Source organism: Ascaphus truei, chromosome 13 (assembly GCF_040206685.1).
Source record: "Ascaphus truei isolate aAscTru1 chromosome 13, aAscTru1.hap1, whole genome shotgun sequence".
Classification (NCBI taxonomy): Eukaryota; Metazoa; Chordata; class Amphibia; order Anura; family Ascaphidae; genus Ascaphus; species Ascaphus truei.
Genome location: NC_134495.1, coordinates 41738060 through 41760519, shown reverse-complemented (window position 1 = coordinate 41760519; position 22460 = coordinate 41738060). Strand labels below are relative to the sequence as shown.

The following is a 22460-nucleotide window of genomic DNA, read 5'->3' as shown; positions in this document are numbered from 1 at the left end:
TCAGATGATGCCGAGCGGTGTCCTGCAGCGTTCAGCGTAGGGGTAGCTGTACTCACAGGTGTCCGGTGGCTCTTACCCGTGTCCTGGCGGGTGTCCTGTGGCGTGGCCCTTGGTGCCGCTAGCCGTGGGGACGTGCGCAGGGGTAGGTGAGATGGTAGCTCTTCACTATGGAGCTGTGCAGAGAGTGGGCTCAAACACAGAAAAGAGCAATCAAAGTTCTGTGTATATTGCAGTCTGACTGCAGTGCTGCTGCCTTTGTGTGAGCTGCAGGGTGTGTCAGTGTAAGCTGCTTGCTGTTTGTAAGGCTGTGTCCAGAGACTGCTCTGGGATAGCATAAAGTCTAGCGTTGCAGCTTCTGTATGTATATCTCCAAGACACGCGGTCTTCCTTTTCACTATTCTGGATCCAGGGTCATGTCTGGAGGTATGAATGAACCCAGCTAGCTTCAACTCAGCCCTCTTTCCAAAACACAACAAGTCCTGCATATTTTCTTCACTTTATTTAGGGAAAGCAGCAATAAAGACAGGCACTTGTGGATGAGATTTTTGTGATGGAATAATGTCTCTCTGTGGGTGATTTGTAGTAAAGGCAGGTGAAAAGGATAAGGCCCTGCCACTAGAGCAATTACAGAAGGTGTACTCACTCAGCCAGTGTTGAAGGTGGAAAAGGAAGTGTGAGTGTATTCTGGGTAGCAAGATAGCCTGGGGACAGACCATCTGTCAGCAAAGCAGAGGGGGAGATGGCAGACTAGCCCATTCTGAGAGAAAGGCTGAGGTTGCTGTAGCAACTCACTGGCATAATGCAGAGACAGGGATCGCAAAACTGTGTCTAACACACAGGCACTGTGAGTGTACAGAGCAAAACACATGCAGCTGGAAATGAGAAACTGACAGGCAGAAACTGCAAAGGAAAGGGGGGGGGGGGTGAAACAGAAATATGATTCTTGTTCCATGACAAGATGTGAGGTCATGCTCAGTACTGCTTCATATTTTAATATGCTCACTTTAATGGGAGGTTTAAGGAAACACTGACAGGATGGTGTAAATACAATACAGTATGTTTGATTTCCATTCAGTCCCCTTTCATTAATCTTGCCGATTTAGGCCCATATTTATTAAGCAGACTTCTTCCATAAGACACTTTCCCGCGCTGCAGTCAATGGACTTGAATAGGATAAAAGGCATCTTCTAAGACAGGAAGGCCCCGCATAGAGACGTGCCAAACCTTTCACAATGCATTTGCATATTTACCATTTTTAACCAAAACTGATTCCTGACAAATCAGTTCGCCAGAGTTTTTAAAGGCTAAAGTTAAAAAAAAACAGATTCATGCTAATTTGGATATAGAAAATAAATTAAAATTATTTCAATTAGCTTATTTCTCAGGTATCTCAGGTGTGTTCAGTTTTGTTCACAGGTATTTGCTCACCACGTATTGTGTAAAAGACATTGATTTAATGCACAGTGAATCTCTCCCAATCTCTGCCGTGAATGGAAAAAAAAAAGGGTCAATTGTATATGTTTTGTGAACTTGGGCAAATTCTCTAGTGTCTTATGGCAGAGGAATACTTAGTATATATGACAAAAGATTATTGGTTATTAAACCTCCCTTTCCTTGCAAGCCACAAAATATCCAACATGTTCATGGTCTAACATGTGAGTACTTAAATTGCTTTTGCGTTTCTCAAAACTCTTAATGATATACCCTGTGTCTCTAAGAGCTTTCATTGTAAACTCCTCATCATAGGTCAGTACAGAAAGCTTGTGTTGGTCAATCATGATGTATGACATGTTGAATAACCCAAACATGATCAGATGCCCTCCCACCTTCAGTAACGATGAACATTTTTTCAGGTTACTGAGATAACTGTCATGATCTTTGCTAGCAGCTCCCAAGTACCACATGCTGATCAGACAGTCTGCTTGTGGTAACACAACAGGGTCCAATGGGTTGTCTTTGGTGAAATCACATTTCACAACATGCTTGATTGCTCTTCTTACTTTTTCTTCTTTCTCCTCCCATCCCTCACTGAAAAACAATTAATTGTTTATTCGGTTAATTATGTAAAACATATACATTGAAGAATTAAATTTCTAGCACTCATCCGCTTTTATAACTGCCATATATTTAGTGTGTCTATTTGTAACCTAATGCCAATTTGAGATAGAAAACTGTACAATGTGGAAGGTACTTTATGGGGAGAGACTTGAAAGCTAAAACAAGGACTTGCTACACGGCACTCCTACCAAGAGGTTAACGCTGTACTGCTGGCTATTTAATCTGCTGTCAAGAGGTCTGTAAATTCCAGACTGCTGTGAATATTTCCCTGGCTGGTTCAGTAGGAGCAATTGAAATTAACAGACCACTCCAGAGGTTTGTTCTATTCTGTCAGGCCCTAGGGGATTTGGATTTTGGACCTACAGTGTTCTGTTCAGGGCAGCAACTCTGGCACTCACACACATTTTTAACTCCTCCCTCTACTCTGGAACCTTTCCAGCCTCCTTTAAACATGCATCAGTTATACCATTACTCAAAAACAGCAAGCTTGACCGTACCTGTCTTTCTAACTATCGTCCTGTCTCCCTCCTTCATATCATATACTGTACACTTTTTCTTTATGCACAGTGCACTTGAATATTTTATCAGGTTCTCGTTCTGAGGACTTAGTTATTGCTTAAACTGTTTGGGTGAGGAGCGCCATTGGTAACACTGTTTCCCATTCCATATACATTGAATGCAAGCTCTATTGTGTGCTAAATGGTACCGCAGCTAATCCAGCTCACTGCATGTATGCACGTCTTTGTTTATGTAGCGCCATTAATGTACATAGCGCTTCACAGCAGAAGTACACATGACAATCATATAAATAACAAATAATACTAATAACACATAATGGGAATAAGTGCTTCAGACATAAAAGTAACATTTAGGAAAAGGATTCCCTGCTGCGAAGAGCTTACAATGTAATTGGTAGGAAGAACATACAGAGACAGTGGAAGGGCGTTCTGGTAAGTGTGTCTACAAGAGGCCAAAATTATGTATGAGGTATAAAATATCAGCCACAGAGCTACTCATATGCTTCATTAAGCAGGTGTGTTTTAAGGCGGGTCTTAAAAATGGATAGAGAGGGTGCTAGTCGGATATTCAGGGGAAGGGCATTCCAGAGGTGTGGGGCACTCAGTAAAAAAGGTTTAAGACAGGAGAGAGCTTTAGATAAACGTCAAAAAGAAGGTAAGGAGGTGGGCGCGAGGAGCGGGGAAGAGCAGGCAGGGGGACGCAGGGGGAAAAGTTTGCGCACCCGTGATGTAATGTATGATAACCTTTACTGATATATTGGGTTGTCATATTGAATGTTTATGCAGGTGATAATGTATTCTGTTTTTTTTTCACCTTGATTTGGGGGGGCAGAATGTAGACCCCCCCCTTCTGTTACAAGGGCCACTTATTTTCCGCGTTGCTTTGCAGACTCCACATGTGGTTTCTTCCCCAGGTTGTTTTATTTGCATCTTGAGAAAGGTCTTATAATAAGAACGAAACGTTGATCTTTGAAATTAAACTTTTTTTTCTATATTGAGTTCCTGATATACAGTGTAGATATAAATAGATACGATTTGGCGAAGTTTTCAGAAAGCTCCAAACTCATACGCATTTTCTCAAACACATCGAGCGGGAGGTGACAATCGGCAAAATAGCGCCATTTTGATAAGATCACGCTATTCTAGTAGCTCTGATGAGATAATCGGAGCTCTGAAATCGCGAGTTTATCACAGATCTCTTCTCACAACTCCAAGGGTGGTGAGAAGGGATTTGAGAGTGGGATTTCAGATTGAAGCCATTAATGTCAGCATCGGAGACCCCTGGCTTCAATCCAATGCAATAAAAATACATTTAAAGGCATCTTCATTACCATAGCGGCTAACCACTAAGGCAATGAAGGGGTAAACTACCAGTGCCCGTTTTTTTTTGCCCAGGGTGGGTGTTTAGACCTTACAGGGGGGGGTGGAGGGAGGGAGTTTTCGGGAGGAGTTAATCCCTTCATTACCTTAGCGGTTACTATCCACCCGGTAGGCACAAACACCCACCAAGGGCCAAATACCACCTTCACCCACCCCCGCTACTCACAATAAACATGAAAACACAATACTAGCCAATACACCCCTTCATTGCCTGTGTGGTTACCTATGCCCTCAATGGGAGCAAAGATAACCCCAATGGCAATGAATGGCACCCCCACTACCCCCAACAACCATTACATTACAGTACAGTAATGGGCCTATAGATTGGCACAGTGGTACATCATGCCCATAGCAGGTAAGGGGGTTAACCCCTTAATTACTATAGCGGTTACTAACCGCTAAGGTGATTAAGGGGTTAGGGGCCATTAGTTTGTATTTTCATTAAACTGTAAATGCAAGTTTTTTTTACTTTATGCTGGCTGGTTAATGTTTTATTTTTAAATGGGCAACTGGATAATAATTTTAAATGGGCATCCAGATCTTGATTTTAGTAATTTTGCCCATTATAGTACTGTGTCGAGGGTGGGTTGTTGGGGGTAGATGAGGTGGGTAGTAGGGTTGTTGTGTTTTATAACATTTCTTGGGGGTAGAAGGATTGGGTGAAGGGGTAGTTTCCCCAAGGGTGGGTGGTTAGGCCTCTTGGGTGGGTAGCGGGAGTGGTTAACCCCTTCATTACCATAGTGGTTATCACCGCTATGGTAGGTAAGGGGTTAACTCGTCCCGCAACTTTCCCTGGGGCAACTACCCCCTCATCCATCCTCTCTTCCCCCAATAAACAGGGTACTCAAGTTTAACACCTTCATTGCCTTAGCGGCTAGCCGCTAATGTAATTAAGCTGTTTTTATTTAAATTTGAAGACTAGTGTGCAGGATTAGGGGATCTCCTGGGCCCAACCGCGTTGATTTCAGCCTCGGGGATGCCCTGCTTCCCGATTTACAGCCCCCAGTATGTTTAAATCTTCTGTGCCACGTGACCAGGACATTTAAATGCATGGGAGATACCGGGGCCTGTATCTCGGGAAGCAGGGGGATCCCCGGACCCTCTTCTTCTGGACACTAGTAGAAAATTTCAATAAAAATATTGCGATCGCCTGTGAGAGCTGTGCAGGGAGAATGCCTGTGAGAGCTTTGCAGGGAGAGATGGCTCTCTCTGTGCAGGGAGATCGCCTGTGAGAGCTGTGCAGGGAGAGGTGGCTCTCTCTGTGCAGGGAGATCACCTGTGAGAGCTGTGCAGGGAGAACGCCTGTGAGAGCTGTGCAGGGAGAGGCGGCTCTCTCTGTGCAGGGAGATCGCCTGTGAGAGCTGTGCAGGGAGAGGTGGCTCTCTCTGTGCAGGGAGATCGCCTGTGAGAGCTGTGCAGGGAGAGGCGGCTCTCTCTGTGCAGGGAGAACGCCTGTGAGAGCTGTGCAGGGAGAGACGGCTCTCTCTGTGCAGGGAGATCGGATGTGAGAGAGGTGCAGGGAGAAGCGTCTCTCTCTGTGCAAGGAGATCGCCTGTGAGAGCTGTGCAGGGAGAGGCGGCTCTCTCTGTGCAGGGAGATCGGATATGAGAGAGGTGCAGGGAGAAGCGTCTCTCTATTTGCAAGGAGATCGCCTGTGAGAGCTGTGCAGGGAGAGGCAGCTCTCTCTGTGCAGGGAGATCGCCTGTGAGAGCTGTGCAGGGAGAGGTGACTCACTCTGTGCAGTGAGATCGCCTGTGAGAGCTGTGCAGGGAGAGGCGGCTCTCTCTGTGCAGGGAGATCGCCTGTGAGAGCTGTGCAGGGAAAGGTGACTCACTCTGTGCAGGGAGATCGCCTGTGAGAGCTGTGCAGGGAGAGGCGGCTCTCTCTGTGCAGGGAGATCGCCTGTGAGAGCTGTGCAGGGAGAGGCGTCTCTCTCTGTGCAGGGAGATCGCCTGTGAGAGCTGTGCAGGGAGAGGTGACTCACTCTGTGCAGGGAGATCGCCTGTGAGAGCTGTGCAGGGAGAGGCGGCTCTCTCTGTGCAGGGAGATCGCCTGTGAGAGCTGTGCAGGGAGAGGCGTCTCTCTCTGTGCAGGGAGATCGCCTGTGAGAGCTGTGCAGGGAGAGGCGGCTCTCTCTGTGCAGGGAGATCGCCTGTGAGAGCTGTGCAGGGAGAGGCGTCTCTCTCTGTGCAGGGAGATCGCCTGTGAGAGCTGTGCAGGGAGAGGTGACTCACTCTGTGCAGGGAGATCGCCTGTGAGAGCTGTGCAGGGAGAGGCGGCTCTCTCTGTGCAGGGAGATCGCCTGTGAGAGCTGTGCAGGGAGAGGCGGCTCTCTCTGTGCAGGGAGATCGCCTGTGAGAGCTGTGCAGTGAGAGACGGCTCTCTCTGTGCAGCTCAGATTGCGAGAAGATCGCAGGGGGAGGACTTAGAAGAAAAGCTGAAATCACATTGCTGCTACGCTGAGCGGGATTGGCATTTTCCTGCCTCACTGTTTGAGAGGGTTTCGGATTCTTTCTGAATACCGTGGTAACACAAATGACAAACCGTTAGGTGGGAACATGCCACATCATTCGAGGTAGCAGCAAAGTCATCGAATCTACTAGAATAGGCCCCTAAATGTGTATAAGTTTATCCATCCTTGAAATGAATTGACACAGTATAGCCACAGAGGGTATTAATATTATAATATTAATATTCTCCTATGTAATTTATATAAATAATAAGGGGGGGGGGTGCTGAGCACGCGCTTATTAAATTATTTTTTTTTGTCTTTTGTCACTGTTTTGTCACCTAAATTGTATTTTTGATGGCGATGTTTTTATTTAGAATCAAAACACAATTTCAGTGAGAAAACGCAAAGAAGTTTGACTTAGAACCCGTGTGCTCGGCACACATCCCTTCACCCTGTTTTAGCTATTTGCACATCTATATTTATACTAACTGTGAATTCCTTGTGTGTGTGTGACTGTGTGACTGTGTGTGTGTGTGACTGTGTGTGTGTGAGTGTAACACTGTGTTTGTGTGTGTGTGTGACATTGTGTTTGTGTAACACTGTGTGTGACTGTGTCTCTGAGGTTCCTTTAATGAAGGGGAAGGAGGCAAGTCCTTGGTGAATGTGAGAGGCCATTTGAATTTTTTGGTGATGGGGATGGGGGCTTATAAAAGAGTGGTGGCACATTTGAAGGGAGAATGCAGGGGAGTTGTGTGTGTTAAGAGGCACTGGGACTGGCAGTGTGCTTGCGTGCGCTCAAGCATGAGGGTAGTGTGTAGAAAGGGGGCATGCAGTCTCTGCGCTTATGAGGCGGTGGCGAGGGGGGACTTGGTGCATGGCCAGGCTTTCACAGCCGCCGATACGGCTGTGAAAGCAATGAGCACACTTGGCGGATGGGCAGCATTTGACAGTGGCTGTGACGCTTGGGAAAGCCCTGGAGGCAGCATGCGCACATGCGCACGTGGCAAACACAGTATGTGCGCATGCGCAGATGAATATGTACGGCAGTGTGTGCGTGCATGCATGGTACGAGATTGTTTGTGCGCATGCGTAAATGTCATAGCCATTAGTGCGCATGCGTAAATGCACAGGAGGGGTGCGAGGTTAGTTGTACGCATAGGCAGTAGGTGATTCTCATGAAGGGCTGTATTGCACATGCGTGGGGGTGTCTTTTGGCTTCTGCACTTGCGCATCGGGGCCCACAACCTCTTCTTCTGTGCATACGTTTAGTTGAAGCTCCAGGCAAGCTGGAATGCTGACTTTATGCGAAATATTTCCCTTGAAAACACTGTAGGCGACAGCAAAGAAGTTTCACTTCAATATACATATAGACAGTGGAGGAGAAGAGCACAGGCTACTGAGCCAGGCACCAGCCCAGGGAGTGGACAGGACACACACAGACATGGGTTAGTCATGTCAGTGCCAGGTTGATGGTTAAGCTCCAATTTTTGTTCAGTAAATAATGTATAAATGTTTGACTTATAGTACTACAGCAGCAGCAAGACCCCAACCAAACCCACAGCCAAACTCTGCCTACAAGACAATGGCTTAAACTTGGGCCTGCACCCCTATGTATATACTCCTCCTCCTATAATAATCCTATTAACGGATTCAGATTCTGTTTATGGATACAGATTCCATTTGAAAATTCCGATTCCGATTCTGTCAGATGGGTTTTCAGTGATCGTAAAAAAAATAAATACACAAATCCGTAGCAGATTTGGATTTCGTCATAAATGTCACCCGTCAAAACAATAATTATGTTGTGCCATTTATTTTTCTTGCCATTAATTCAAAGTTGTGCTTATACAGTATATAAACTTCACCTTTTACCCTCCAGTTCACAGATAAACATAGCTGCATGGGAGCTATCCACGGCTCCTGGCTCCTTTTTTAACCATTTTTCTATTTCTCTTATGCTGACATCAGACGATTCTAACATAGTGATCTCTTTGAAGTAATCACAGGCTATAAGCAGATGAGTAGTGACTGCCCCAAAGCTGAGATCTATCAGAGTGTCTCCTCTCACAGAACCTGCAGGAAAAGGAAAACCATTATATACCAACCTAGCAAGTGGAGAGAGGAGTATATGAACAATGCGTGTTTGAGGGAACCTGAAAGTCAGACATGAGAATCTGTATTTTAAAGTATACTGGCCGTTATTTCCTGGTTTAGCGCATATTGCAAAGGTTATTGTATGCAAAAACAGTAACCATGGTTTGACTCCTTAGCATAGGCTTCAAATCAGGTTAAATTAGCACTACCTTGCGTTTGCTTCAAATAATACAGTTCCCATAACACCATTGTGGTGTTACTCCCATCCTGACCCTGAAATAGGGGTTGTGCTGGAAAACGAGAGCCAGGGATCTATTTTATTGAGTCCCAAGTGGAAATATGTTGCTGTATTTTACAATAATTACATCTGATAGGTTGTTACTACAGTGTCTGAATATATTGCATTGCTACATTGTGTGAAGATTACTTAATATTCTATCACTATCTGAGCCAGCTGAGTCATAGCACAACGTGTCTAACACCTCAACTAATAAGGTTCTAAACAACCCCCTCAATGTATTGATTCCTTCCCACTTCATTGCTGAATACCCCATTGGGGTAGGGGGACACCATATAAAATATATTTTCGAGCTTTTACATGTTTTGACATCTGACATTTCCTTACATGAACAGAAACATTGGTACTATAAAATGCTTATATTAAATCATTCGAAATAATATTTAAATTGCTGCATAAAATATCATTTTCAAACACCATTTCAAGAATACACTTACCTGGAGTTAATATTTTAAATAGTTCACGCAAAGGATAGTGCATCAGTTCTTCCTTTGTATCAGTCTTTTCAGCACCAAAATATATTTCCATAACTTTTTTAGGATCAAACCCCTCATCATGATAGCGCTTATCGGGTCTGGATGCCATTATAAGTCTCCTGAAACTTATACTGTAGATATCTCTGAGCAGCAGATGTAACTGTCCGATACCTGGTTGAGGTGAAAAATATAATTGTCAACGTTTGCTGAGAATTTGCTGTAGTTCAAAGTTCCCGTGCCCGTGTTGGTCTTGAGGAAATGTGGATTTGTTGTGAAAACTTATCGGGGATAAATATTTCGGTTCTTCATGTAGATTAAATGATTGAATTTCATCTTTAAAGATCCACATAAACACACAGTGCAGTGTACTGTAAATTAGAAACACCACAGCAGAAGGTAATACAAATTGATTCTGAGTAGAACATAATAACTTTTACTGGCTATTAGATTCTTACACGTAATATACTTACCACTTTTAGGGGCCTATGCAGAGAGCAGCGAATTTAAAAATTGGCGAGGGTAATAAAAAGTAGCTTTTTTGGAGAGTTTTATTCTCCATATGCAGAAATGTGCGAAATCTGCAATTTATAGCATGAATGCGTGTGGCGAGTTTAAAATGGAGAGATGCGCGCTGCTGAAATGTGTAAAAAAAAATCGCGCATTTTTTTTTCCTTTCCTATGGCCGGCGAGCTCCAGCTTCTTGCCAACTTTTGTTGGCGGAGCTAATTGTAGAAAATCTCGCCATTTTATTGGCGCGAACAGCCGCTAGATGGCGTTCGCGCCTTTCTGAATTCGGATATTTTTAACACTGGCGAGATGTAGGTTCTCGCCAGCCGCGCGGCGAGATTCAGAAATAGAAAAAAAAATGGCGCGTTTTTCGTACCTCGCCATTTTCTGCTGTTTTCTGCGCGAATTTCTCAAAAAAATGGCGAGATTTACTTTAGCGCTGCTCTCTGCATAGGCCCCTTATTGTCTTCTGGACTGCAGGGTTCTGTCTAGATCTTGATTTCTGAACATAGTTTGCTCAGCTCTTGATATGTGAAATATTTTCTTGCCTTAATTTAAATTCATTTGTACGTATTTAAGTGCCTGCATATCAGGTTAGCTTAGCGTTGGGGATGTGTCCCATTGTATCTACTGCCCATCGTTTTGTTACCATATTGTATTTAATTAGGTTCCTGCTCAGTGTTTTAAATGGCCGGCCACAGAGTAAAGCAAATGTGATACATCAAGTATTTGTGAAATGATTAATTAAGTTATGAATGTTATATTTGCCAAACATATTCAAGCACAAAGGTTTATTTTATTTTAAAATGTGTCACAGTAAGGTTCTGCTTCTGACTTTCAGCTGATCACTTACTGATTGAACCTTGGGATACTAGGGGATATTACTAAAATAATGAACCTTTCTGTTCCCCCAATCCTCCCTCCTCACTGTCTCCTTCCTGGTAATACTGTAGATCCGATTCAGAGACTAATTATTTGAAGGTTTAACTGGGACATAAATGTTTTAGGGAGATATAGTAGGGGGCTTCTGAAAAGAAAGCATTGCTTAGAATATTTTAACACACTTTTTATGTCATCTGCAGTGTTTCCTGATCTATTTGTGCCTCTGCAGTGCAAACACCTCTACAAACTTGGATTGTTCCTGTAAACTGGAACATTTGGTAACTTTACTTTTTAGCATTCCATGTATGTACTGTATGTACTGTATGTATGGTCTGTCTGTACTGTATGTACTGTACTGTATGAACTGTACTGTATGTATGTACTGTGTGTATGGTCTGTCTGTACTGTATGTATATGTTTATTTGCATACAGCCTTCTATGTACATAGTGCTTTACAGCAGTAATTCAAGTCTATATGATGAAACAAAGGGGTTAACCGGCGCCAAAGAGGGTAAATACCAGTCCTGTTGTGACAGTCCAAATACAGTCCTTGGGATGATGAATGGTGATGATTCTCACCTCAGCAGTGCATATGTGAAAAAAGAGAAAGAGAAAGAAAAATAATAGTGCAGTAAAGCAACACAGGGGGGGGGGGGGGTGATCACAGATATTGACAAAAAACAACAAACAAGACATACAAACATATAACACTAGCACGGCCTAAATATTAATAAAAAGCATATTTATTGATGTGGAAATGTGCATAAACCGCATCCGGAGGGGTAAAATTGCAACCCTACTCACAAAATGCTGGAAAGGTACAGGCAGATCTGCTGTATGCAGCTGGGCTCTCAAGATGGCGACCGGAGCACTTGTGCTGGCGTCCACACGTGACTAGGAAGCCAGGCAGATGACTCAGATGACGAGGCCTCTGGGCGGACGTGACGTCACCCCCGTTGTGTATTCTCCACCGGCTCACAGGACTCCAGTCCTCCAGTCCTCATCAACAGCCGCAATATCGCCGTACCTCGGTTCAAAACACTAGTTGGAGACTGCAGAGTTTCTCCTTTGGAACTGCAGACTTCACCACACTGAAACACTCTAAAAACTTGAAACTTCCCGACGCGTTTCGTACGCATGCGCGTACTTCTTCAAGGGATGTGCTTGTCTGATAGTCTCTATGGTATATATACCCTCAGTCCAAAGTCCTGGTTGGTTAATTGGATAAGTGGTATTAACCCCAATTAGGGCTAATAGACAACAGCACATAAACAATGGCCTATGCTAATCAACATACATAACAAACATACAACATTAATTGGGATAACAGAAAAGAGAAAAAAACGTTAAAAACATTTAAAAAGACATTAAAAATATAAACAGTGGCAGAACAAAGAATTAATGACTTAAAAATAAGTAATTATAAAAAGGCTTTGAGTTCAAAGTCGATATTCATTCCCTTAGGGGAGAGGGTTTTGAGTTCATATATCCAGTAAGCCTCACGTATACTGGCCTGCTGGAGTCTACTCCCCCCTCTAGGATTAACATCAACCTGCTCAATTGCCTGACAGATAAGACCCTTGGGATTCTTATCATGGTACAGAGAAAAATGATGTGAGACACTATGTGTCACTAAGCCCCTTCTGATATTGTAAATATGCTCATAGACACGTCTCTGAAAGGTTCTCCCTGTTCTGCCCACATATTGCAAGCCACAAGGGCATTGCAATAAATATATAACATATGTGGAGTGGCAGTTAATGAAATTATATATAGGGTAACTCCTATTAGTAACATTAGATGTAAAATTTTTTGAATTTTTACTAAATGAACATGCTATGCATTTTACACAGGTGAAGAAACCTTTTAGATTCCCTCCTAGTTTCTGCTTTCTTTGGTTCACCGGACAACTGGGAGCTAGTTTAGATTTTAAGTTATTAGCCTTGGAAAATATAATATTGGCTTTTTTTGGGAGGATATCTGCCAATACTTCATCTTGTAATAAAATAGGCCAATACTTATTTATAATTTGTTTAATTTTTGGCGCCATCTCATTATATTGAGTGATGAACGCTACCTGGTTGTGACGTGTATTTATTGTTTCCTTCTTTTTAACCTCATATTGAAGTAAAGTGTCCCTATTGATCTCATTGACCTGATTAAAAGCCTCATTTAATTCAAACTCTTTGTATTTTCTATTAATGAATTTATGTTTTAGATCTTCTGCTTGTTTTTTAAAAAAACTCGTCTTCTGAACAGTTACGTTTAAGACGTACCAGTTGTCCCTTTGGAACATTTCGCAGCCACTGCGGATTATGGTGACTATCTGCGCGCACATAGTTATTTGCCTGCACAGGCTTAAAAAAGGTTTTTGTGTGCAATATGTCATCTTTGACATATATGTGGAGGTCCAAAAAATCGATGTGTTCAGTACTAAAACTACATGTGAATTTTAAATTAAGGTGATTGTGATTTAAATAAGTGCAAAAATCATTTAAAGAATCCTGAGTGCCTGACCAAATGAAAATCACATCATCAATGTAGCGCCGCCAGAGCACCAGGCTCGCTCCTAGAGGACAGTTGTTCCAAATGAACTCCTCCTCCCAACTGTCCATGAATAAGTTGGCATAACTAGGAGCGAACCTCGTGCCCATGGCGGTACCACATTTCTGAATGTAATAGTGAGAATTGAAAGTGAAATAATTATGTGTTAAAATAAACCAAATACTCTCCATCAAAAAATCCCTCTTGGTGCGTGAATAGCCACTGGAGTGTTCCAGTTTGCGAGACACGGCCTGGCATCCTTGATGATGGTCAATAACTGTGTACAAGGATGTTACATCAGCCGTGGCTAGAATGTATCCTTGCTGCCATTTAAGATCTTTTAGAATTTGTAGCGTATGTGTCGTGTCTCGCAAATAGGACCTGCCACCAGTGACTACCGGTTGAAGATGGTGATCTATAAATTGTGAAAGATTTGAAGTGAGGGAAGAGATACCAGAAATAATAGGTCTCCCTGGAGGTGCAGTTAAATTTTTGTGAATTTTAGGTATAAAATAAAATAACGGTGTGCGTGGAAACTGAACAGACAGAAATTTGAACTCATCCTCACATAATGCCCCACTATCTACACCAGAAGTCAACAATTCTCCCAGTTCGGCTTTGAAATGTACCAAAGGGTCACTGTTAAGGGGGAGGTATGTGGTCTCATCTCCCAGTAATCTCATGGACTCTTTTAGATAATACTCTTTGTCCATGACCACAATACCCCCACCCTTATCAGCCGATTTAATAACAATCGAGTCATTATTCTCTAGATTTTGGACTGCCTCTTTTTCTTTAATATTAAAATTATCTTTTTTGATTTTGTATGTTCTACATGAGTTCTCTAGATCTATGCTGACCATTTCTACAAAGGAGCTTACTAGATGTCCTTGTGCGAACTTTGGATAGAACGTGGATGCTTTTTTAAAAGTTTTTTCTTGAGGATCAGCAGTACTGCGTACCTCTTGGATGGGATTGGTTTGGTTAGTAATTTTATCCCTAGCAAAATATTTTTTCAGGGCGAGTTTGCGGGCAAATTTGTGAACATCTATGTAGAGATTAAAACTATTTGGTCCACAGACTGGAGCAAACTTAAGTCCTTTATTGAGTACTTTTTTCTCAATATCGGTGAGCTGGTACTGACTTATATTAAAGATATTCGGATACTCTTTTGTAATTTTTACCCGATTTCTACTAGTACCTCCTCTCCTCCCTCGGGTCCTGTCTTTCTTTTTTTGTGGTTTAGTGGAGGTTGGATTTCTGATACATGTTTGATTATTTCCACCTCTGGGAAGATGTGATCTCTTTCCTTCCTCCACTCTAAAAAAGAAAAATTTGATTTAATGGCTGGTGTGGGGAGTGGTGTATACGAGATGCTCTCCACATCACTCTCTGATCCTATATCGGACAGCAATGTGTATCTATTGCTGACCGTGACAGGAATTGATTGTGGTAATGTTAGTGCATCATATCGCTCCTTGGCTCTTTTTTGTTGCAGATATAGATTTTTATCATGCAACGGTTGTTTAACCGGAACGAACGGTGTGGGAACCAGTACATTAATGGAGGGTTTTTTTGGGACATTGATAGCTCCCTTTTGTATAAATCTGCTCCTTTTAGCATTGGATTCTTTAGGTCCTATCGTTACACTGGGTTTCTTATTATCTACATTTGTAACATTAATCTCTTTGGATTTCTTTGCCCAATCTCTCTGACAACCAGTGTCATAGTCTTGTTTATCCCTGAAAAATTTTTGTTGTTTGATTTGAACTATCTCTAATTCAGCCTGATCTAGCCTTTTCTTAATAGTCGGTTCTAGAGCGAGCAACTCTTTGTTGTCTTTATATGGATCTAACTGGATCTTCATATCTAATATATGATCGTCCAGTTCGACTAAGGTTTTCCTCCGTTGATGCACCAAAAGCTTCATGAGAGAGAATGAACAATGATCTAATATTTCATTCCATTCCCTCATGAAGCCCTCATTTCAGGGATAAACAAGACTATGACACTGGTTGTCAGAGAGATTGGGCAAAGAAATCCAAAGAGATTAATGTTACAAATGTAGATAATAAGAAACCCAGTGTAACGATAGGACCTAAAGAATCCAATGCTAAAAGGAGCAGATTTATACAAAAGGGAGCTATCAATGTCCCAAAAAAACCCTCCACTAATGTACTGGTTCCCACACCGTTCGTTCCGGTTAAACAACCGTTGCATGATAAAAATCTATATCTGCAACAAAAAAGAGCCAAGGAGCGATATGATGCACTAACATTACCACAATCAATTCCTGTCACGGTCAGCAATAGATACACATTGCTGTCCGATATAGGATCAGAGAGTGATGTGGAGAGCATCTCGTATACACCACTCCCCACACCAGCCATTAAATCAAATTTTTCTTTTTTAGAGTGGAGGAAGGAAAGAGATCACATCTTCCCAGAGGTGGAAATAATCAAACATGTATCAGAAATCCAACCTCCACTAAACCACAAAAAAAGAAAGACAGGACCCGAGGGAGGAGAGGAGGTACTAGTAGAAATCGGGTAAAAATTACAAAAGAGTATCCGAATATCTTTAATATAAGTCAGTACCAGCTCACCGACATTGAGAAAAAAGTACTCAATAAAGGACTTAAGTTTGCTCCAGTCTGTGGACCAAATAGTTTTAATCTCTACATAGATGTTCACAAATTTGCCCGCAAACTCGCCCTGAAAAAATATTTTGCTAGGGATAAAATTACTAACCAAACCAATCCCATCCAAGAGGTACGCAGTACTGCTGATCCTCAAGAAAAAACTTTTAAAAAAGCATCCACGTTCTATCCGAAGTTCGCGCAAGGACATCTAGTAAGCTCCTTTGTAGAAATGGTCAGCATGGATCTAGAGAACTCATGTAGAACATACAAAATCAAAAAAGATAATTTTAATATTAAAGAAAAAGAGGCAGTCCAAGATCTAGAGAATAATGACTCGATTGTTATTAAATCGGCTGACAAGGGTGGGGGTATTGTGGTCATGGACAAAGAGTATTATCTAAAAGAGTCCATGAGATTACTGGGAGATGAGACCACATACCTCCCCCTTAACAGTGACCCTTTGGTACATTTCAAAGCCGAACTGGGAGAATTGTTGACTTCTGGTGTAGATAGTGGGGCATTATGTGAGGATGAGTTCAAATTTCTGTCTGTTCAGTTTCCACGCACACCGTTATTTTATTTTATACCTAAAATTCACAAAAATTTAACTGCACCTCCAGGGAGACCTATTATTTCTGGTATTTCTTCCCTCACTTCAAATCTTTCACAATTTATAGATCACCATCTTCAACCGGTAGTCACTGGTGGCAGGTCCTATTTGCGAGACACGACACATACGCTACAAATTCTAAAAGATCTTAAATGGCAGCAAGGATACATTCTAGCCACGGCTGATGTAACATCCTTGTACACAGTTATTGACCATCATCAAGGATGCCAGGCCGTGTCTCGCAAACTGGAACACTCCAGTGGCTATTCACGCACCAAGAGGGATTTTTTGATGGAGAGTATTTGGTTTATTTTAACACATAATTATTTCACTTTCAATTCTCACTATTACATTCAGAAATGTGGTACCGCCATGGGCACGAGGTTCGCTCCTAGTTATGCCAACTTATTCATGGACAGTTGGGAGGAGGAGTTCATTTGGAACAACTGTCCTCTAGGAGTGAGCCTGGTGCTCTGGCGGCGCTACATTGATGATGTGATTTTCATTTGGTCAGGCACTCAGGATTCTTTAAATGATTTTTGCACTTATTTAAATCACAATCACCTTAATTTAAAATTCACATGTAGTTTTAGTACTGAACACATCGATTTTTTGGACCTCCACATATATGTCAAAGATGACATATTGCACACAAAAACCTTTTTTAAGTCTGTGCAGGCAAATAACTATGTGCGCGCGGATAGTCACCATAATCCGCAGTGGCTGCGAAATGTTCCAAAGGGACAACTGGTACGTCTTAAACGTAACTGTTCAGAAGACGAGTTTTTTAAAAAACAAGCAGAAGATCTAAAACATAAATTCATTAATAGAAAATACAAAGAGTTTGAATTAAATGAGGCTTTTAATCAGGTCAATGAGATCAATAGGGACACTTTACTTCAATATGAGGTTAAAAAGAAGGAAACAATAAATACACGTCACAACCAGGTAGCGTTCATCACTCAATATAATGAGATGGCGCCAAAAATTAAACAAATTATAAATAAGTATTGGCCTATTTTATTACAAGATGAAGTATTGGCAGATATCCTCCCAAAAAAAGCCAATATTATATTTTCCAAGGCTAATAACTTAAAATCTAAACTAGCTCCCAGTTGTCCGGTGAACCAAAGAAAGCAGAAACTAGGAGGGAATCTAAAAGGTTTCTTCACCTGTGTAAAATGCGTAGCATGTTCATTTAGTAAAAATTCAAAAATTTTTACATCTAATGTTACTAATAGGAGTTACCCTATATATAATTTCATTAACTGCCACTCCACATATGTTATATATTTATTGCAATGCCCTTGTGGCTTGCAATATGTGGGCAGAACAGGGAGAACCTTTCAGAGACGTGTCTATGAGCATATTTACAATATCAGAAGGGGCTTAGTGACACATAGTGTCTCACATCATTTTTCTCTGTACCATGATAAGAATCCCAAGGGTCTTATCTGTCAGGCAATTGAGCAGGTTGATGTTAATCCTAGAGGGGGGAGTAGACTCCAGCAGGCCAGTATACGTGAGGCTTACTGGATATATGAACTCAAAACCCTCTCCCCTAAGGGAATGAATATCGACTTTGAACTCAAAGCCTTTTTATAATTACTTATTTTTAAGTCATTAATTCTTTGTTCTGCCACTGTTTATATTTTTAATGTCTTTTTAAATGTTTTTAACGTTTTTTTCTCTTTTCTGTTATCCCAATTAATGTTGTATGTTTGTTATGTATGTTGATTAGCATAGGCCATTGTTTATGTGCTGTTGTCTATTAGCCCTAATTGGGGTTAATACCACTTATCCAATTAACCAACCAGGACTTTGGACTGAGGGTATATATACCATAGAGACTATCAGACAAGCACATCCCTTGAAGAAGTACGCGCATGCGTACGAAACGCGTCGGGAAGTTTCAAGTTTTTAGAGTGTTTCAGTGTGGTGAAGTCTGCAGTTCCAAAGGAGAAACTCTGCAGTCTCCAACTAGTGTTTTGAACCGAGGTACGGCGATATTGCGGCTGTTGATGAGGACTGGAGGACTGGAGTCCTGTGAGCCGGTGGAGAATACACAACGGGGGTGACGTCACGTCCGCCCAGAGGCCTCGTCATCTGAGTCATCTGCCTGGCTTCCTAGTCACGTGTGGACGCCAGCACAAGTGCTCCGGTCGCCATCTTGAGAGCCCAGCTGCATACAGCAGATCTGCCTGTACCTTTCCAGCATTTTGTGAGTAGGGTTGCAATTTTACCCCTCCGGATGCGGTTTATGCACATTTCCACATCAATAAATATGCTTTTTATTAATATTTAGGCCGTGCTAGTGTTATATGTTTGTATGTCTTGTTTGTTGTTTTTTGTCAATATCTGTGATCACCCCCCCCCCCTGTGTTGCTTTACTGCACTATTATTTTTCTTTCTCTTTCTCTTTTTTCACATATGCACTGCTGAGGTGAGAATCATCACCATTCATCATCCCAAGGACTGTATTTGGACTGTCACAACAGGACTGGTATTTACCCTCTTTGGCGCCGGTTAACCCCTTTGTTTCATCTGTTTCCCTGACTGGTTGTACCACCAGTCTTTCACCTGGCTGCCTGAACATTTATTCATCAATATCCCTAGCGCTGTTTTGCACCTATTCCTTTTTTCTGTCAAGTCTATATGACGTACTCCCACAGTAAAACTTTTTTAATGTTCCTAAGCTTTCAAGCTATAGTCCTCGGCACAGGCTACAGGGGTCCATGCGTCTAAATGGAACCACCCTCTGCATTAATCCTTCAGTGGTCGTGTGGCAGCGACACCCAACATATTAACATTAACTACATTTGTAAGTGTTAATAGGAAGGACTCTGAAACCACAACTGCATTCAATCGGAAACCCTTGAATATAAGTCTGCTTCGCCCCAAATGTGGGCACCTAAAAGGGATCCTCAAGAGCTGCTCCCCTCTGCACAGAACCAGCGTGGAATGGGTTAACATCTGCGTTTGCTTACTGCTATGTGTTTCTTTAGCCCCACCAACTGGAATGTTAATGACCCCGGAGCACAAAGGACTCTGAAACCACACCTGCATTCATTCTGAACCTCTTCAATCAATTCACATCTGTGTGGCCCCAAAGGCAGACCGCTGAGGGGCAGTGAAAGGGTGTGAGCTGTTTGCTGATGTTTGGTAATCTAAACCTCACCAGCCCTTTTAGCCCCTGTACCCAATGTTTCAACTTACCTGGCCGTATAGATTGTAAACTCCTTGAGGCAGGGTCTCTTCTAACACATTGTAGGCTTATCCTACCTCTTCTAACAAAATGTGTATCTTGTCTTTATATGTTACATACGGCAATAATCATATCTCTAAGGCCTGGGACATACAGTAGTACATACTTTGGTGCTGCTGCTCGCTCTTGCTTGCTGCCGCTCGCTCTACCAGGAGCTTTTTGCTGTCCTGGCAGAGGAGACAGCAAGCGCGCTTGGGAGGCGGGTATCACTGTGTGTGTGTGTCACTTGGTAGCTGTCAGTGTGTGTGTGATTGGGTAACTGTGTGTGTCACTTTGAAGTGGTCTGTGTGTTTGTGTGTCACTGGGGGACCTGTGTGTGTGTGTGTGTGTGTGTGTGTGTGTGTGTGTGTGTGTGTGTGTGTGTGTGTGTGTGTGTGTGTGTGTGTGTGTGTGTGTGTGTGTGTGTGTGTGTGTGTATTATACAATAATTAAAAAAAAGACATGTGAGAATAAATTATTTATTATAATTGTGCAACTTTGATAAATATATATATACACCACACATATATATAAATATATATATACACCACACATATATATATACACCACACATACACCACACACATATATATACACCACACATATATATATATATATATATATATATATACACCACACATATATAAATATATACAACACACATACACCACACACATATATATATATATATATATATATATATATATATATATATATATATATACTGTATATATATATATATATATACACACCACACATACACCACACATATATCTGCATCTCCTCCTGAGATTCACCCCCCTTCCTCGCCCCCCCCCCCATTCCCCCCCCCTCCCCCCCCATCCCACACCTCCACCCGTCTGGACAGTGGATATATTTATGAAATAATTTTTATTTGCACATTTAGGTGGTCCAATTAAAAATAGGATCATTATAGGGTTGAATGGATGATACTAGGTAATAATTTTTAATATTAATTTTCACATACACTTTTTTAATTATTGTATAGCACCTATATTATATTTAATATTCATTTAAATAGGCACTCACCTTATTATGGCCATTTAGGGCCTGGATAGTAAATAATGGGGAACGATACTTATACACTTCTGTCCCTATTACTTTAAAAACTAAAAAATTTAAAATATTAAAAATTAAAAAGTTAAAAATATATAATTAATTCTAACAAGCACTCACATAAGAGTTCCCCGGGACCTGGCCTTGTTTGTGGCATACAGACTCCAGACTGATGGTTTTAAAATGATTAGTATTTTCCTATCGGGATCATATGACTTATTGTCAATATTCAAGTCATTCACACACTCATTAGAGGCAAAAATTTGCACTTGATTATGTGTGATTGGGAATATATATATTATTGCACTTTCTATTTTTGTGATCCTTTGTTTTACAGTAACCATATGTAGTATTAGCCTATATGTAGGTCATCCCTCTCTATATATTAGGTGAAGTTAAGTATTATTTACTGATGCACCTTATGGAATATCATAATAGAATCCATACACACATTAATATATATTCATTTGAGAGGTTGTGATTTACATGTAGGCTGAATGTTTCCCTCTGGTTTTATCCCTTTAGGACTTTTGTCTTGATGAATTTGGCCTTGATGAACTATGTTATGCCAGTCTATGTGTAATATAAATCTAATATACATTTATGGATTTTTTATATAATGATTTCTCTTATTAATGAGCTTGTATGTATATGTTGTGTATACTATGTGTCATCTATCCAAAATGCAATACGATATAGACTGGTATTTAGAGTTAAATTTTGTTTTCTCCTCCGATCCTTTTAGGGTTAATTACCTGTATTTTATGTAAGTATAAGTGTGCATATATATGTGTGTAGCAGCACGAAAAACGAATGCAGCTGAGTAGGGGAGGAGATTTTCTTTAATTACCACTCTGAGGTTGTATATATAATACCGGACCTCCCCTTCTTATGACATCCCTTTGAGAAAGTTAGCCGTGACTGACGAAACGCGTCAGGGAGCGACGTGACGTCAGACGCAGAGACATTGGAGTCCACACCAAGCGCTGGAGCGTATTGATCCAGGCACGAGTGCTAGAGGCAGCATTACACGGGACCTCTTTCTTGGACATTTTCATAGCTTACCTGCTTTGTGAATCTGCTGGGACGGTGCTCCATTACCAACGGAGCCTGGGACGGCCCCTGAAGCCTGCAGTTTGACCGGATGGTGCTACCAGCCCTGGAACCTGCAGTGATGTTGCCCCTTACCAACGGAGCTTAGGAGTGCCCCAAGAGTCTCAGCTAACCGGATGGTGGTGATTATGTATATCACATATGCTTGATTTTAATGCATTTTTTGTAAGTGCGTTTTTTACCCCCCTCTCTCCCCCTCCCCCCTTCATTAAAACTTTTATACGCTATGGGCGTGCGCTCTCTCCTCTTTTTTTCTTTTTATATATATATATATATATATATATATATATATATATATATATATTATATATATATTATATATATATATATATACACCACACATACACCACACACACATATATATATATATTGTGGCAGGACGGCCTCGCGGCGGGGTCAGTAAGACGCTAGACACGGTGGGAAATGTTCAACTATAGTGGTTTATTAGCCACAACCAAAATAAGTACGGGTGCACTGTCCCTTTAAGAAACTACTTTCTTGAAAATTAAAGCCTAGTCCCGTTAGGGACACTAACTCACTTCTTGAGCCCTTACTAACAGGACAGC

The 22460-nt window shown here is 41.7% G+C and overlaps 1 protein-coding gene across 1 annotated transcript; it reads right to left on the bottom strand.

Annotated features, from left to right (window-relative positions):
- Positions 1–509: 509 nt before the first annotated feature.
- On the bottom strand, positions 510–9444 carry LOC142465268 (nicotinamide N-methyltransferase-like). The gene is made up of 3 exons (XM_075569282.1): positions 9238–9444; positions 8274–8481; positions 510–2028 (listed from the first exon to the last, which is right to left on the bottom strand). Exons 1-3 carry the CDS (start codon positions 9383–9385, stop codon positions 1599–1601), a joined length of 786 nt encoding a protein of 261 aa, XP_075425397.1. The 5' UTR covers positions 9386–9444; the 3' UTR covers positions 510–1598.
- Positions 9445–22460: the final 13016 nt, after the last annotated feature.

Coding starts and splice junctions, on each gene's coding strand:
- LOC142465268 (XM_075569282.1), bottom strand. CDS start 9,385: ATGGCATCCAGACCCGATAAGCGCTATCATGATGAGGGGTTTGATCCT. Junction 8,482..9,237: donor ATTTAAAATATTAACTCCAG/GTAAGTGTATTC, acceptor CTTTTCCTGCAG/GTTCTGTGAGAGGAGACACT. Junction 2,029..8,273: donor TGTGAACTGGAGGGTAAAAG/GTGAAGTTTATA, acceptor ATTGTTTTTCAG/TGAGGGATGGGAGGAGAAAG.